Here is a 19493-nt window from a genome sequence, read left to right as displayed (position 1 = left end):
CTCAGCGCTGGCTGGCTGTCTTCTACACACTAACTCCTGTAAATGGCACCTCTTTCCCCCATATGATCAAAATGAAATGGAAATAAAGCAAGATTCAATTACTTCCCTGAAATCACATAGCTTAAAAGTGACAAAAGTCAGCTGATAACCTGTCTTTCTGACCCCCAAAGTCATAATTTTCTTATCATATTTCACTAAAAACTCAGCATATTCATTCATGTGGTCGATTATAAAAATCATGGCAAAGAAAAGTTCTCTGTTTTGGGAAGGTTTGTGTTCTTAAGGACACACACATATCCCCCTTTCTTCTTCCAGTCCTCCAGAGAACCTTTCCATGTGACATAGCTGACTTCTCTTCTGCTCCCTGCAGGTTGTGTGCTGGTGGTGTCTATGATTGAACAGCTCACTCAAGTTCACAACTCGACAGTCCAGATCTCAATGGAGAGACTGTGCAGCTACTTGCCTGGTAATGTAAAAAGGGTCACTTGGCTATGGGTCTGATTCTTTTCTCACTTGTGAGCCATCATGAGTGAATTTATACCCTACATGAGTTTACAGAGGAGAATCTGACTGTGTTCTTTCTGTGAGTTGATATTCTTATGGGGATCATAGGGATTAAAAGAAGCACACAAAAGAACACTCTAGGCATTTTTTTTCCCCAGACATTCATTTTCCATCATAGCAGAATGAGATTGCTGTGGACATTTAGGGAGAAAAATGTCAAATGGCCAATTTTTTTATGAATCATTTATAATGATTTGCCCACCTAGTGATCATGACCTTAAGTACCAGGAAGGCAAAAAAATCAATAATAAATAATTTTCAATGATTTATGTTAATTTAACCACATACACATTCTCAAATGCACATACATCCCTTCTAATACAGAGCTTTATTTAGTCCGAAAAGACAATGGATCTTAAAATTCCAAACTGGAAAATAATCTGGGAACAGTCCATTGATATGAATTGGAACTCAATAAAATCACTTACACATCCTGCAAAAGAAGGAAATAATCTGTGGTTTAAACAAATGGTATGCTGTTGTTGTTTAGTTGCTAAATTGTGTTTGGCTCTTTTGTGACCCCATGGACTGTAGCCCACCAGGCTCCTCTGTCCATGGGATTTCCCAGGCAAGAATACTGGAGTGGGTTGCCATTTCCTTCTCCAGGGGATCTTCCTGACCCAGGGATTGAACCTGCATCTCCTGCATTAGCAAGTGGATTCTCTACCATTGAGCCACCTGGGAAGCCTTTAAGCAAATTGTATAGTTGTTTTAAATTTCATCAGAATGAAAATATTGATTCTATTTCCCTTGTATTAGAATATTCTTAGGTGTACAATCACAATGAGTGAACTTCATTGAGAGTCAAATATTCATTCACTTAATGTTAAGGAACTAATTCTCCAAAGATGCCTACATTATTATTTTTAAGTAAGATAGTTGGACTCAAGACAGTTTTATCTTTGACTTAACAAATGCTCTGTCAATGGCATCAATGCACTTTTAGAAAAGTTATTGTTTACAGTCACAATGTACACTCATAAGCTCAGTTTTGTATTTAAAAATAAAAACTAAGAGAATATAATACACAAATACATTTGCTTGCAACGTCCCAGTCTGACTACTGCTAACATTTTGACATAATTGCATCATCTTTCTTTCATGGAATTAGAATGTGACAAATAAACTAGAAGGCGCTTTGGCCTCCCCTGATCCCAGTTTCGTAGTCCTTCTACCTCTCTAGAGAGAACCATTCATGTGAACTTGATGGGTATTAGCTTTATCAAATTTTATACTTTTACATTCACGTCATTGTCTATGAATCTATAGATGATGTGTAGTATTATCTATGGGTAATTTTTAAATCTTTTCCTGGTAAAAGGAAACAAATGCAGAAAACCACACAAAATAAATGTATAGTTTTATTAGCTATTGAAAGGTGAACATCTTTGTAAACAGAGTCCAGAGGAACAGGGCTGTGTTCAAAAAGGAACAGATTGGTGGCTACTCCAGAAGTCCCATCCACATGCTCCATCTCATCAAAAACTCCTCCTTCTCCCTAAAAAAAGAAAAAAAAAAAAAAAAAACCTGCCTGTTACTATAATCATCCTCTTATATTGCTTTATAACTTTCTCATCCAACTGGGTATCTCCAGACACCATAGTTCTGTTCAGTTTTTAAATTTTTGATGTGTCTTTTAAGTCTCATTTTAATCTACCAGTTTCTTTTCCATCCCTTCCTTTTCCTTGTAAGTGAGCTATGGAATCTGCCCTGTAGTTTCTGCATTTTGTTGGTGCATCCCTGTGGTAGGATTGAATGTGTTTCTCTGTGTCTGTATTTCCTGAAAATGGCAGCTAGATCTGAGGCTTGACCAGACTCCAGTTTGATTTCTTCGGTAAGGCTATAAATGGTGTTTTCTTTCATCAGGAAGCCATCATAAGTGTTTTTCTCTTGTTTTATTTTTGTGATATTAGCACTGTTGATGCTCTATGACTGTTACTGCATTGGGGTTACAAAATGGTGCTGTTCTAATATATCAATTATATTTCATTTAGCAGCTGAAATACATTAGAGTCAGTTTCCCTCATCTTCATTATCATTTAGATATATCTTTAGATAGTTGCTGCTGCTGCTAAGTCACTTCAGTCATGTCCTACTCTTAGCGACCCCATGGACTGCAGCCTGCCATGCTCCTCCGTCCATGGGATTTTCCAGGCAAGAGTACTGGAGTGGGGTGCCATTGCCTTCTCCATTAGATAGTTGAGTTACTGTCTAAAGTTCATTCCTTAGAAGGGACTCGTGGGAACAATATTCCCTGAATTCTTGCATGTATTTTTTCTCCACAGTTACTAATGGTACTATTTATTCTAAGAAAGGCAGGGTAAAAGCTTGATTCTTTTTCTCTACTTGCCAGTTTTCAAATAATTCATTGCCCTTGTGGTATCATCCCAAACTAGTCATTTAGTCAGTTCAGTTCAGTCGCTCAGTCATGTCCAACTCTGCAACCCCATGGACTGCAGCATGTCAGGCCTCCCTGTCCATCACCAACTGCCAGAGTTGACTCAAACTCATGTCCATTGAGTCACTGATGCCATCCATCTCATCCTCTGTCATCCCCTTCTCCTCCCACCTTCAATCTTTTCCAGAATCAGGGTCTTTCCAAATGAGTCAGTTCTTCGCATCAGGTAGCCAAAGTATTGAAGTTTCAGTTTCAGCATCAGTCCTTCCAATGAATATTCAGGACTGATCTCTTTTAGAATGGACTAGTTTGATCTCCTTGAAGTCCAAGGGTCTCTCAAGAGTCTTCTCCAACACCACAGTTCAAAAGCATCAATTCTTCAGCACTCAGCTTTCTTTAGAGTCCAACTCTCTCATCCATACATAACTACTGGAAAAACCATAGCCTTGACTAGACAGACCTTTGTTGGCAAAGTAATGTCCCTAGGTTTTCTTTACAGTATCATTATGAACTCATGAATTCATATGCATTTGATGAGTTTTAGTCTACTTCAGTTATTATCCTTTTGAAGCTCAAATTTGTCTCATCTTTGACCAGTGGGAACTTCTGTAAGCTGACTCCTTTTGACATAAGTCTACATAATCATTGATAGCTTCCTCACTAACTGGTATGAGAGTTGTACTAGCCTGTCTCGTACATTTCCAAGCCCAGGCTTGAAATCAGTCATTTCTCTTAGATGCTCTGGTTTCTTTTAGTGGGAAATAGTATTAAGACCACAAGGTCTGAGTGCATAGGAATGTCATTGCTACTCAGTCGGTCATTCTTTCTAGACTTCTTCTGTTGACAGTGATAGAAAACATACATATATATATTTACTTATATTATTTTAAGATAATACATCAAATGAGTTCATCCTGTCACTTTAAATTCAAATTCAGGACTGCAGGATTTTTTCTTTGCATCTTCTGTCTCATATCGATATCTTCTTTCCACAGTTGAAGTCCTAACTCTTATGGACAAGGGGATTGATTAAATTAAAATATCTCATGATTACTCATTTACCTATTCTCCTTTTCACATACAAGAGGCTCAGGATGTCAATCTTAATTCTACTATTATTAATATATTTTATAATCCTTGAGAGCAGTTAAATTGTTATTTGAATATGCTTTCCCCATATCTCTACACTTTTTAATCATTGTACTGTATTATTTTAGCATACAGCCATTACATACAATATATACATTCCCTTTGCACCCTCATTTAGTTTTAGTTCCATCAGCAACTATAAGACTGATGTTCACCACCAGCCCTTATGCAGATGTCTCTCTAGTCGAGTTACTATCTAAAATTCATTCCTCAGAAACGACTCATGGGAACAATAGGCCCTGAATTCTTGCATGTTAATAACAAGCTGGCTTGTCCTTTATACTTGAAAGTCAGTGTTTTTCCAGATATAAAACTCCTTGGCATGTAATTTCTTTCCCTAAGTGTCGTAAATCGGAGAAGGCAATGGCACCCCACTCCAGTACTCTTGCCTGGGAAATCCCATGGACAGAGGAGCCTGGTGGGCTGCAGTCCATGGGGTCGCTAAGAGTCGGATACGACTGAGCGACTTCACTTTCACTTTTCACTTTCATGCATTGGAGAAGGAAATAGCAACCCACTCCAGTGTTCTTGCCTGGAGAATCCCAGGGATGCGGGAGCCTGGTGGGCTGCCGTCTATGGGGTCGCACAGAGTCGGGCACGACTGAAGTGACTTAGCAGCAGTAACAGCAAGTGTCATAAGTATGTTATTAAAAGTTTAATCATAATCTAATTTTCCTTTTCTTATAAGTTATTTACTGTTTTTGCCTAGTTCGAATGATTTTTTTTCATTTTTATAAAATTTAGTCATTTAACTAGACTATATCTTGGTGTCAGTTGTTGTATGTTGATGTCCTCAAGCACACGGTATGCTCTCTCAATCTGTGGCTTCAAATACATTTTTTTTAAATCTCACAAACTTTGTAGTATTTGCTCAGTTTTCTTGATTTGGTTTTATTCTTCGGGGATTTACAGTATCCATATTTTAAATCTTCTTTGCCTGTATTAATGATTTTGCCTATCTCTTGAATGAATAATTTAACAATTTCTTTTCTTCAGCTAAGACAGCAAAAGAGATGATTTATCGTATACATGTTACATTCAGCCACAATTGAGAAGATAACTAGTCCAAAAATCACAGGTCCAGGGCAATGGACCTAAAGGGACCCCTTTGATATAAGCAAGGTGGGTCTCTCAAAGGTGGTCAAGGTGATCAGAATAGCTATGGATGTTCCAGATCCACTGAGACAAGTTCTAGATAGTAGGCATGCCATCCAACAATTTGTACCAGCATCACTGGCCTCTAACTTCCCTTATTTCTGCTTCTGTGGTTTCCATGGCTATACGGGTTTCCTTGGACCTCTGCCTCATCTTTCTTCCTTTGTGCTTCAGCTTGTGTGTTCACTTCTTCCTCCACTTCATTCTCATGGCATGGAGGTTTCTGAAAAGATGGCGTTAGGCTGAGAAATTTATTTATTTTTAATTGGAGGATAATTGCTTTACAATATTGTGTTGGTTTCTGCCATACATCAACATGAACTAGCCATGGGCATACGTATGTCCCCTCCTTCTTGAACCTTCCACCCCATCTCACCCCTCTAGGTAATCAGAACACTGGGTTTGAGCTCCCTGTGTCATACAGCAGATTCCTACCAGCTACCTATTTCACACACAGTAATGTGCATATTTCAATACTCTCTCTATTCATCCCACCCTCTCCTTTCCGCCTGTGTCACAAGTCTTTCTCTACGTCTGCGCCTCCACTGCTGCTCTGCAGATAGGTTCATTAGTACTATCTTCCTAGACTCCATATACATACATTAATATATGATGAATACTTCTTAATCACTTCATTTCTTTTTTTATCTTGAAAGTTTTCCTCTTTTTCATCTTCTATTTCTTTTACAATGTGAGCTATTGTATGCCTTTCTTCTCACATTCATTCTAATATGGATGTCATTTCTTTTATAATTTTGTGTTCTTTCCTGAATTCTTTTATTCCATTTCTGAGTTTTTTCAGTTCTGATTTCTGTTGTTCTTTCATGTCTTGTATCGTTTTATTAATACTTCTCACTCATTTAAAAATACTGTTATGTTTTAATCCTTTTTTTTTGGCACGATTTTCTGGCATGCTTTTGCTATCTGCAAGGATGTGATTCTGTTCCTTATTCTTTTTTTTCTTCTTATAATAACTTTGTATGGGAGTTGACCTAGATACATTTCTGTTGCTTATTTTTATGTGAAATTATTTTTCCAAAACTCTTCGAAAGAGAAGTGGTTCAGGGCAGCCTCTCCAAATGCACAGAATTCCTTCCTCTGTTGTTTTTGTTGGTGTTAAAAAATAAACACATGGCTGCTTGCATTTTGAGATTTTCTGATTCTATCTTCCTGCCCACTTTTATCTGGATTTTCTCTTTGTTTTGCTTCTATCCAGCTAGTTTCTCCTCAGTGTGAGTCTTATCCTGGAAGGGAGCTCTGGTAGACGAGTTTCTAGCATTCGGGGATGCCTCACCACTCAAATGCCTTTGTCCTTCTAACCCTGAGTCTTTTGTACTCATCTCCTACAGAAGTGGGCTAAACCTCATCCCCGCCTTTCCCACTTTCAGCTGATATTCTTACTGGCCCACCATACTTTGTCATCAATACCCAGGCTGTTTTGGCGATTCATCTATTTACCCCTTGCATCCCTTTACCTTCTCCCACACTTGATAACCCCCAAGTCTCACAGTTGTGAGTGATTTCTTGTTGCCTTAATTGTATTTGGGGGCTCATGGAGATATCTAGTTTTGCTGTAACTAATGTTCATAGTGTTTTGGTTTTTCTATTCAGAAGCTTTATTATTATTATTATTTTTAATTGAGATTCAGTGAAATACGAAAACTCTGCTGCCTCAGAATCCTCCCTTGTGGGGATCTCATTTTTACATCAATAGTTACTGCATATACCACTCTGTAACTTCTGGTTTTCAGTCAACAGTATGTTTTTGGATCTATACATGTCAAGATATACATAGACTTAGGTCGAGCCTCTAAGTTATTCTACAGTCCTTCACCATATAAATGTCCCTTATTTTATTTATCCATCCCTTTATTATTGGACATTCAGCACCTATTATAAACCTTACTTTTTATTCTCACATCTCTGAATTAGAGGAAGAAGAAGAAAATGTTATTATCATTTTACAAGGAAAAAAAATAAATAGTCATAATTATCATTAAGACTTGTTTTGACTAGTTTTCATTTCTGTGTAGCAGACCACACTGATAGATATCACCATTTGTGCCTTGAGTTTGATTTTCTCTTTTTAGGCAAAGTTTTGTTGTTCAAAGGTGAAAGCGTGAGTAAAAATCCTGTTTCTCAGATGATCCTGTTCTAATGTACCAGCAAAACATAAAAATGCATTAACCAAGATTGCTGGTATTCAAGGTTCCATCTTGGCTCCTTCTGACTCTTAACAAAAAATTTTTGTTCAGGTAAAATGAGAGGCTGAAAGTCAGATTCCAGTAAAATAGTAGCTGGCACATCACCAAAGGGAAGCAAAGGAGGTATTTCTGTTTTCAGTAGTGGGCTACCTTTCAATTAGAGGAGATTTTCAAAGAATTCATAAGCCTACTTGGGGGTATTTTCATTTTATTAATTAACATTTATGTCTGGGTGGAAATAAAGCACTCAGTTCAGATTAAAGGCTTTTTCACCTGACAGACAGGAAGGCAGAGTGGACGTTACTGTTTCCATTTTGTGGAGGCGGAAGAACATATAGAACAGTCATGCGAATTGTGTAGGGCAACAGTGGCAGTCTGATCGTTGGCTGAAGATTTCTCCTTCTAGAAGACATCCTAGGACTGCTTTGTTTATGAAATATGAAAACATCCGCACTGCCTGAGTACACCCAATGTTGCCTTCTCTCTGGAGAGCCAGGAGAATGGGAGAGAGGGGAAGTCAAATTATGCACAGCAACAGTTAGGATTTTTAAAATTACTTTTAAGTAATACTGCTTTTACCTCCAAAGCTAAATAAGTTTATAAAACATAACCTTAGCAGAAAAAAGCATGCAGAAACATTCTTGAGAATAATCACTCAGTAAATCATGTTGGCCTTTCCTGTGCCTGGGAAGACAGTTTTTTCGAATTGTGCAAAATATTTCTGACCTTCAGTTTCACCCACTGCTTTTGCCTCTGGCTCTCATTAGTAAACACCTTGGAAGAATCTCAGAATTGTTAATGGAAAAATGATTAATAGAATCATTCTCACCAGGGGTCAGCAGACTCCTATGCCCTCAGTGTCTTGCTAGAACTTCACTTTCTTGGGTCACCTGTGCAGAAATCTTATCTCCGTGGAGTATGATAGTTAAAAACTGATGTCAACTTAAAATGAGAAAGGCAACTCTCTTCGCATTCTGTAGGTTCTGAAAATCTACATGCACCCTTAGAACACACAGCCACAGAACTATCTTGGTGGTCAACTCATTGTGTTTTAAATTTCTAATTAGTAAGTTGGTATACACCTGCCATACCCGAGGTAGATGAGGCATCAAAAAATGTCCTAAGTACATTGAAATGCATACTACAAATAACGGGCTTTTGGAATAAAAGATTTTAATCTCTTACTGAACCATTCTACCCTTGAGGAAGCCTTCAATTCTCAAAGTTTCTTCTCATAGAATGAGGGTGAAAAAACCACTCCCTCAAAAGTCTCTTATGAGAAAAGAAATGATGGTAAACCTAAAGGTGACTTACTACCTGAAATGTTCTAGGTTTTATTTACACCCATATATATGGATACACTTAACATATGATGACTGTGCAATTGTTTCTTTTTTAACCTTCCTTTGCCTTTGGAATTGGCCATACCTTTTTATCCCTATGCTGTTTCAAGTCCTTTTCATTCTGTAGAAATTAAACGCTCTTGTAACTTCCTGGCCGCAAGCACAATTTAACTGTAGACTTTTTACATCAGATAGGTTACCAGCACTATGTTGGTGTCAATCTTTTGTTCAGTTGTAGCAATAACAGGTTATCGCCTAATTATGGCTGACTGGGCCCGATCAGGCTTTTTCTAGAGACTTTGCCTATCTCTGCTCTGTCGTCTTCTAGGTCTATCTAGAGTTTAGCTCTCAGAAACCCAGCTCGTGTCCCACATTAGCCATTTCTGCAGTAGCCTGTCATTCTTAACCATCACGAAATTTGAGGAAACTGATTGTTGGCCCTGCACAGAAGATTAGGAAATGTTGCCACTTACTTCAACTTGAGCAAAACAAGATTCCAGAAAAAATACACACATACACACACATGCACACGGAAGCATCTCTTATTTTACCAGAAAGAAAAAAAATTGTTCCCTGCCTTTCAGGCAACACTGCAAGTGTATCAAAGAACACCTGGTGTCCATTTTTAAATTGCTCTGCTCTTGGCTAAACTAGTTCTCACAAACAACACTGGAAACTCATTCCAAAGTGCGTTACAAGTCTGTGTAAGTTTGAATGTCAGTTATATAATCCTCCAACTTCCAAGACAACATAGTGAAGGGGACTGAATCCTACTCCTACATTTTTCAGATGAGGAAACTGAAACCCAGAAGGGAAATCAACCTGACCAAGGTCAAAGCCAGTTACCCAGTGCTGAAACCCAAGTCTCTGAGTTCTGGAGCATCAAAGTTCCTTAGGACCCCTAAAAAGGAACACCCAAGGGGGTGCTGTTTTTATTTTATAGCAGTAGTGTTGAGATTTAGTTCAATTATACATGCATTTAAAGTGTATACTTCAATTAATAATTAAGTCACTTAGTTGTGTCTGACTCTTTGCAACCCCATGAACTGTAGCCCACCAGGCTCCTCTGTCCATGGAATTTTCCAGGCAAGAATACTGGAGTGGATAGCCATTCTCTTCTCCAGGGGATCTTCCCAACCTAAGGATTGAACACATGTCTCCTGCACCACAGGTGCATTCTTTACCATCTGAGCCACCAGGAAAGCCCAAGAATGCTGGAGTGGGTAGCCTATCCCTTTTCCAGGGGATCTTCCTGACCCAGGAATGGAAACGGGGCCTCATGCAGTGCAGGCAGATTCTTTACCAGCTGAATGGAGTTGTATGTCCATCACCACCATATATTTAAGAATATTTTCATTATATCAACAAGGACCTCCACCCACCTCAGTTGCCCACTCCTAACCATCCATTCCTTCCAGCCCTAAGCAACCACAAGTTGACTTTCTGTCTCTATGAATTTGCCTATTGTGGTCATCTCATATAAATGCAACCACAGAAGCATGTTTCTTTCATTTAGCATAATTAATGTTCATCCATGTTGTACCATGTATCAGAAAGTCATTACTCTTTATAGCTGAATACCATTTTGTTATGCGTAGATAGACTATTTTTTTCATCCATTCAGTCATTAATGGACGTTTGGATTGAATTGTTTCCACTTATTTGATTTTATATAAAGATAATTCCACTATGAACATTCATGTGTAAGTTTTTGTGTGGAAATGTTTGTATTCTTTTGGGTATATGCCAGCAGTGGGCTTGTTGGCACACATAGTAACCCTATATTTAACCTTTTGAGGACCTGTCAGACTGTTTACCAAAGTGGTTGTACCATTTTATATACCTGCCAGCAGAATATGAAGATTCTAATTTCTTCATGGCCTCATCATTTCTTGTGCTTATCTTTATTTTTATTCTAGCATATCATAGTGGGTGTGAAGTGGCATCTCATTGTGGTTTTTAACATTTTCCTCTAACAGCTAATGATGTTGACCATCTTTTCATGTGCTTATTAGCTATTTGTGTAACTTCTTTGGAGAATATCTAGTCAGACGCATTTTGAAAATGTTTGGTACAATTCACCAGTGAAGCTGTCTGGCCCTGGGCTTTCCTTTATGGGACATTTTTGATTACTAGTTAAATCTCTTGTTATATCTCTATTAAGATTGTCTATTTATTCTTAAGTCAGTTTCAGCAGTCTGTCTTTCTAGGAATTTGTCCATTTCTTCTAAATTATCTAATTTGCTGCCATGCAGATGTCATAGTATTTCCTTATCATTCTTTTTATTTCTGAAAGGTCCATAGTAATGTGCGATAGGTTTTAAGTTCCTATTTAAAAAGCATAATGAATTTGAAGTCTTGTGCTTTATCACGAAAAAAAAAGTCCCATGAAACTATTTTAATATGAAAGTAGTATTTACATTGGGCCTCCCTTATGGTTATTTACCATTAAGAATCTGCCTGCAATGCAGGAGACTCCGGTTCAATTCCTGGGTTGGGAAGATGCCCTGGAGAACGGATAGGCTACCCACTCCAGTATTCTTGCCTGGAAAATTCCATGGACAGAGGAGCCTGGCAGGCTACAGTCAATGGGGTCATAAGGAGTCAGACACAATTGAGTGACTTTCACTTTTCAAGAGTATTGGTACTCTTACTAGTACTCCCACTCCAGTACTCTTGCTTGGAGAATTCCGTAAGACAGAGGAGCCTGGTGGGCTACAGTCCATGCTGTCACAAAGAGTGCAACATGCATAAGTGATGAACACTGTCTCTTTCAAGAGTACTAGAGAGAGTTCCCATATTTATCTTGTTGTTCCACTACCCTACTCCCCAAATAACTGGCAGCCCAGTTTGAGGTAAACAGGACAAGAAAAATTCCCAGGGAGAGTTTCCCCTCTGTTCCTGGACAGTCCATCTATCCTAACCTTGCTAAAGTCCTCCTTGGAATGACCAGGGTTCCACAATGGCTGACAAAGCAGAGAAACAGGGCCAGAGAGTTAACAGGTTTCATTGTGCAAACAGATTGATGCACAAAGCCTTCCTGTACTGTCATAACAGGGGAGGCAGGAGGAAGGGGATTGTTTAGGTAATGGGTTTGTGTGTGCCTATGTGTGTGCTCTCTCTGGTGTAGATGGCAATACAGAGACACCTGTGACTGTTAGTATCTTTTTATCTCTGGGATACCAACAGCAAAAGCTAAATAGTCAAAGTCAAGGCTTTTTTCCCCCCAAATGAATACCAGAGAAGAATATTTTCAACAAAGCAATACTTCAGATTATTTACTTTCCAGCAAATCCTGTTTCTATCATTAACAGATGAGATCCTCACTACCATTCAGACGTTCCCTGCTACACAAAAGAAAATGAGACTCCAGAATTTAACTGTATTTTTATCAAAAACTAGCCTTCTTTAGCATGTATAGTAAGCAAAGTAGCATTTACATAAACCAGAGCTGGAAGTGATATTTTCATGGATACAATAACTGTAACATTTCTCCCAAATCCTTATAATTAATCACTCGAATTAATGATAAATTAAGCACTCAGCTTCAGTTCCTAGTAAAGATCATTATTGACTCATGTGTTAAATTCATCATAATAATCTATTTCCCCTGCTTTATCTTTCTTAGAAAAACTGTTCTTGAAGACCACTTGCTATTTAGTGGTACATATATTTGGACCAGACATCACAAAACTGTGAGTATACTAATACATTCATCTGATTCAGTTGCTGGGACATGGTGGGAGGTGGGGAGAAAACTGGGAGATGGCCGGCTCCATTTCCAGCCGGATGTACTTACTGTACACGACATAAGTCCTATCTGGTTCTTGTTAATAGTAGAAAATTCAAACCTGACTCAGATCGTCATCCTAGGCAAAGGCTCTCTTCAAATTACTGTGTGGCAACTTGGCTCAGTTTCTCTCCAAGGGCCGTTTGGAAGAATTTTGACCAATAATGCCAATAAATGGGGAGATCCTAGTGGCTGGGACTGGATGTCTGCCCCCTTCTCTTGGGCTTTCCCTCCACTCCCTCCTGGATTCTCAGGCCGTATGCTTCTCAGGTTCTTCTCTTCTTGCCTCCCACTTGCTGGCTGCCTGGCCTTCTCCTCTTCTCCAACCCCTGCCCCTTAGGATCCTGTATGCATGCCATTGTCATTTTCTGTCTGCTTCCTTTCTTCTACCTTTATTTCTTCTTTGAGCTCAGGACACTGAATCAGACACATCATATTCCTGTCCATGGCTCTTTCTCATCAAGAATCCAAACTTGGCTTTCTTGCATTTCTTATCCAGTTATTTACCTAGTTATTCTGAATAATGTCATTAGCCCCCAAACCTACCACCCAAAGCAAAGTCTGGACCTTGACAATAACTTACCCTAACCACAGGGTCTCTGTCTTTATTCTCATGATTTTCTCCACCCAAGTATTAAAGTCCATGTTCATCATTCTCTTGTTTTCCTTTTTGTATAGTTATATATATATATATATATGTATATTTTTATTAATATAATACATTATAATCATAAAATAATATATAAGTAATTATTAAAATCTATTATGATTATTTTCTATATTCCTTTAAAGCATATTTTAAAATTTTAGTTATTTCTTTATGAAGAGATTATCACATCATTCATAATCTTTGGGGACCTACCACTTAAAATTGTATGTCTAAGATTCATCCATAGATTCGTGGCATTGCTGTAGTTCATGCACTCTGAGTACATAGAATATCCCATTGTGTCTCTACAAGAATCTATTCCCTCACTCTCCCATTGATGGGTATCTGGCTTGTTTTCTGATTTTCTCTTTTGTGAAGAAAGTGCTGCTGTGAACGTTCTTACATGGTTCCTGTTTTATATGCCCTTAGCCTCAGAGCAGAGTGGCTCAGAGAAACTACCCCCACAGCAGGGTAGCCTGCAGTTAAAGATTTCTAAAGACAAAAGAAACTTAAAACAATACAGACCAGAGGGACAATCAGTGCTCCATCGTGCTGTGCCCCTGCCTCTATTTATGTTAATCTCAGTCTACTGTGGTCAGTGATTTTTCATGGACCCTGGACTGGGAGTGTTTAGAAGGCAGGGATTCCCATCTTCTTAGCTCATCTGTCTATTACTGCCACTGCCTCCTAACAGGACCCCAGGCCTGCTGGATCCCCCATTGCCCTGCAAGTCCATAATCCACATTCTAGCTGGTCAAATAGCTTCTTAATGCAAAACTAACTATGGCAATCTCCAACATAAAGTTTTTTACACACTTTACAGGATTCCTTAGCCCCCTGCACAAAGCTGTTTATGGCCTTATCTCTGAGAACATGTTCAGACTCATCCCTGGCTCTTCTATAGCATACCACGCTCCAAAACAGTTGTAATTTTCCACACACACCAGAAGGTTTTTGCTTCAGGACTTTTGCGTGAAATGTTCCCTCATCTCCTACTTCTTTAGATCTTAGTTCCAGGGTCACTTCCTCTGGAAGTTTCCCTGACTATCCCCAGGCTAAGATAGATACCTCCAACACACACACACACACTCACACAAATTCTTCCTTTCCTATGCAAACTCCTGTGTGCTTTTCACATCTGTTTGTAATGTAATTCTCCATTTACTTTTCTAAGTTGCTAATGAGATTGAAATACTTCTGAGAACTAAGACTACATTTTTTAATCTAAGCAAAATATTAATACTTAAGCAAAATACTGAATATACAGAAGGAAGGAAAAAAGGAGGAAGGAGGGATCTTTGTATCACCAGAAAGAGAAGTCGTTCAGTCATGTCCAACTCTTTGCAACCCCATGGACTGTAGCCTACCAGGCTTCTATGTCCATGGGATTTTCCAGGCAAGAGTACTGGAGTGGGTTGCCATTTCCTTCTCCAGGGGATATTCCTGACCCAGGGATCGAACCCAGGTCTCCTGCATTGCAGACAGATGCTTTACCATCTGAGCCACCAGGGAAGCCTGTAACAGCAGGGCTTGGGGCAATACTTAAGCATAGAAAGTCTTCGATAAACATTCGTTAAATTGATTAATTCTTTTTAAAAACAAAATTATCACCACAGATGAACTCTGACTAGACTGCTTCAAAGAAAATTACTTGAACATATAAAAAAAGAAAAAAAAATAGCCTATAGTGAATCTGTTTACACACCTAGTCTGAGCCAGGTGCGCTGGGGAAACATCAGCTTGGCCAGAGAGGTTTTCTTGGACCTGGATTAGGGGACTGGAGAGTCACAGAGGCCAAAAAAGGGCAGTACACACAGATATCTAAAAGGGATATCAGAGATTAGCTACCAAGTGTGCTGGGAGTAATAGGGAAGTGGCCTGGCTTCACTGGGACATCCATTGTTATTCTATAGCTGGCTGGAGGGTGCTGAGTGCAAGAGCCAGGTAAGCATGGGATCAAAGGGAGGACAGACTTTGCACTAGTACTATAGGTGTGGACTGTACAAGAGACAGTCACCACCTCAAATAACTACAAATGGACACAGAGGGTTGAGAAAGAATGGGCCCAGCAAGCCATTGAAAGAGTAGGTGATAGGGAAAGGAGGAAAGTTCTTTCTTTGAGATGACTCAAAGTTATAAGATGGCTAATTCTCACTAGCATGGGATAAGCCACTATGAAGAAAGATAGATGTAATAAACAATCCCTCTTTGCGGTTCCATCCGCTGTTAGTTTTGTTTGTGAGTAATTTTTCAGGACCCATATTAGTTGTTTGCTGATAGAAATTTCTCTTCCTATGGTGGCCTCTTCTTACAGCTTGTTTTAATCAATCACATGAAGTTCTGGGTTGATGTAGACCCTGAACATGACAATCTTATAATTTAGTTTTACCTAAGTTTCAGGCTTCCAATATTAAATGTGTTTCCTAACCCAGAGGGCATCTCTCCTCATTATTTCACACCAGTCAATTCTCAGTGATTCATGGGCTAATTATTCAGCAATTACATTTTCTACCCACTGGCAAACCACAAGATATTGTTAGGAAGTGGGGCACTTAGCATTCAGGCATTCATTCCCCCAAGAACCCAGGTCAGACAGGGTGGGGCTACTTCCAGGAGCAGCCTGGCCCAGCCAGCAACCAGGGGCCTAGTCCTCCTTGTTCTGACATCCACTGTGCCAAATATTGCCAACCAAACCTGATGCTGGTCTTCTGCTCATCTCCCTTGTTTCATAGTATCTATGCTCTCAATCATAAATTCCTATATTCCAACTTAAGAGTTCTCAGAGATCAGGAGAGGCCTAAACTACTAACACATTTAGAAGAAAAATGCAAAACAGAGTTTATAACAATTTTGATACACCTTAAGTGTAATTAATGTATTTTTAAAGGACAAAAATATAAAGTATTACAACTGAGCCATTCACAGGACAATGGCAAAGGGGTGGGAGGGAAGCTCAAGAGGGAGGTGATATATGTATACTTAACAGCTGATTCACATTGTTGTACAGCAGAAACTAACATACCATTATAAAGCAATTATCCTCCAATTAAAAAAAAAATCCTAGGATAAACCATAATGGAAAAGAATAATAAAAAACCCTGTGTATATATATATATATGCTGCTATTGCTACTGCTAAGTCGCTTCAGTCGTGTCCGACTCTGTGCGACCCCATAGACAGCAGCCCACCAGGCTCCCCTGTCCCTGGGATTCTCCAGGCAAGAATACTGAACTGGGTTGCCATTTCCTTCTCCAATGCATGAAGGTGAAAAGTGAAAGTGAAGTCGCTCAGTCCTGTCTGACCCTGAGCGACCCCATGGACTGCAGCCTACTGGGCTCCTCATGGAGCCCATGTAGATCCCCATGGGATTTTCCAGGCAAGAGTACTGGAGTGGGGTGCCATTGCCTTCTCCGATCTATATATATAGATATATAGATATAAGAAAATTGCCTTGCTATATAACAGGAATTAACATTGTAAATCAGCTATAATTCAATAAGAGTAAATAAGGAAAAAATAACTACAAGATTTCTAGAAATGATTAAATTCATAGTATACTCTGAAGAGCATAGTCCAGAAGTGGGATAAAAGTGTTAAGTCATATGAGGAAGATCTTTTTTCAATGCTATGAGTGTGTCTCTGCGACTATATATTAATGCATAAATCCTCCCTTGGAAGTGATGTCAAAGGTTTAAATTTGAGAGCTTTCATGTGTGAAAGGCCCTGTCCTTGCTCTCTGCCATAGGCTATCACTCTACCTGTCTGTCCAAACTTAACCCTGACCTTGCTCCCTTCTTCTGAGTTATGATGATGATGAACGATCATCAGCATTGACTTCATTCTACCATGATCCTAATTAAATTTGTTAATTAGCTCTGTCAAATGTATTGAAGTTTCCTGCCCACAAGACTCACTCCTGTAAAGGTCATAAAAGGATATAAATTGAAATGTGACCATTTTGGTCTTATTTGCTGCTCTGGAAAAGAGAAAGCAATGTTGAGTGGGAATAGTTATTACAGATTTAGAGATTTCCTAAGTGAAAGTGAAAGTTGCTCAGTCATGTCCAACTCTTTACAACCCCATGGAATTCTCCAGGCCAGAATACTGGAGCGGGTAGCCTTTCCCTTCTCCAGGGGATCTTCCCAACCCAGGGATTGAACCCAGGTCTCCCACATAGCAGGCAGATGCTTTACCACCTGAGCCACCAGGGAAGCCCAAGAATACTAGAGTGCATAGCCTGTCCCTTCTCCAGTGGATCTTCCTGACGCAGGAATCAAACCAGGGTGTCCTGAATTGCAGGTGGATTCTTTACCGGCTGAGCCACCAGGGAAGCCCCTGGTAGGAAATTTGGAGATTTCCTAAGGATTTCACAAAATATGTGTAGCCTAGGCTTTGTCCTGAGGTTGGTCAAGAGCACACATGCTACTTTGCCACTTTTTTGCAGCTTGCACATCCTTGTCGTGATACACTTGTCTGGACATATGAGGCTCAGCATTTTCTATTCTTGTCCAAAGGAGTGCTTCTCACATTCAGTCTTTCTGATGATAAAACTCTGGTCTTAGAGGATTTGGGAGGGATACCACATGCCCAGCCTCCCTCTCCTATTTTTCAGTTAGAGAACACCAGTCTGAATGAGGGGCCCCCATCTTCACTCTCATATTCAAGTTCACTTACTTGAAATTGTGCTCTATTTGCAGGGGAAACAGAATAGGTGGACACCATATGATGAGTTGGCTCTTGTGGTTCTGAATTGCCACAGATGGGATATTGGCCTTAGGTTAAAAAAAAAAAAAAATTAAGCAGAGCCCTATTTATCACCCTTCTGAGTCCACTAAATACCAGATTCCCACAAAGACAGCAGTCATCAGTTAAATAAATGAACCATTAAATCGAGAACAGATGTGTGAAAACAGTCACCCTCTCCTGATTTACTGACCCTGGGTAGATATTACTTTGGTAATGGACCTTGTGTGTCACAAATAGCTTGTCCCACTGCTTAGCCACCTTTAAGTTGGTTACCTTCCCCTCCACCTCCCATGCGGAAACCCTGGGGCCAAGTGGATGATTCATGATGATCTCGCTTTGCCCTCTTAACTCAGGTGCTCACAAAAGGCTGAAAAGCCATCTTGCCAGTCACGTTGTTAGTCTCATTCAGCTGGAATGAAATTTGGAAGCCGTGATCTTAGCCTATGTTTTCACATACTGCTACTGCTAAGCTGCTAAGTCGCTTCAGTCATGTCCGACTCTGTGCTACCCCATAAACGGCAGCCCACCAGGCTCCCCCATCCCTGGGATTCTCCAGGCAAGAACACTGGATGGGTAGCCATTTCCTTCTCCAGTATGTTTTCACATACTAGTGACCTTCAATTTTTTTTTCTTTTTTATTGAAGTATAGTTGATTTATAATATTGTCTAAGTTTCAAGGGTACAACAAAGTGATTTGATTATGCATATATTTCTTTATTTTATTTTCCATTATAGTTTATTGCAAGATATTAGATACAGTTCCCTGTGCTACACAGTAAAACCTTGTTGTTTATCTATTTCGTATGTTAGTCTGCATCTGTTAATCCCATATTCCTAATTTATCCCTCCCATCTTCCCCTTTGGTAACCTTAAGTCTGTTTTCTATATCTATGAGTTTATTTCTATTTTGTATATAAGTTCATTTGAGCTATTTTTTATATTCTACATATAAGTAATATCATATAATATTTGTCTTTGTCTGACTTACTTCACTTATGATAATCTTCAGGTCCATCCGTGTTGCAGCAAATGGCATTATTTTATTCTTTTTTATGGTATCATTTAATTCTTTTGTTTTCATTTTCTTGGTTTAAGAAGCGTGTTGGGAGTGGCAGGTAGAAACTGAATATGGAGGCTTTGTTTTAGCCCCTTCAAATCTAAACATAAACCCAAATGCTTGAAGAACACTATCCTTACATCATCCCCAGGGGAAAAAGTCGAAGGTAAAAAAATAAATTTACTTTAAAAGGAAAAGAGATGCTTTGATTACACCTAAGAAAATGATTTCGGTTGTTTAAGGCCATATCATAAAGATATTTTTTGCTATAAGGCTCAGCAAACTTTAAAATATTGTTACACTCCTGTCCATTTCTCCTATCTCAATTTTATTTATGGCTTTTCCAGAAAAGCATCCCAGTGCCCATGCAAGAGGCTGGCTTACAGCTCAGTGCTGTTAGCCCCTCTCTCCCTGCGCCCAGGACCTTAATGTGAAAGT

The 19493-nt window shown here is 39.2% G+C and overlaps 1 protein-coding gene across 1 annotated transcript in view; it reads left to right on the top strand.

Moving 5' to 3' along the window:
* Positions 1–19493, top strand: part of AOAH (acyloxyacyl hydrolase) — a 188208-nt gene that overhangs the window by 21514 nt on the left and 147201 nt on the right. Inside the window, exons 3-4 of the mRNA XM_027539535.1 lie at positions 371–466; positions 12442–12508. Of these exons, the coding sequence (XP_027395336.1) occupies positions 371–466; positions 12442–12508 (163 nt within the window). The remainder of the gene's footprint in view (positions 1–370; positions 467–12441; positions 12509–19493) is intronic.

The sequence above is a fragment of the Bos indicus x Bos taurus genome, chromosome 4 (genome assembly GCF_003369695.1).
Source record: "Bos indicus x Bos taurus breed Angus x Brahman F1 hybrid chromosome 4, Bos_hybrid_MaternalHap_v2.0, whole genome shotgun sequence".
Lineage (NCBI taxonomy): Eukaryota > Metazoa > Chordata > Mammalia > Artiodactyla > Bovidae > Bos > Bos indicus x Bos taurus.
Note: the sequence above shows the minus strand (reverse complement) of the source record. Positions and strands in the feature narration are given on the sequence as shown.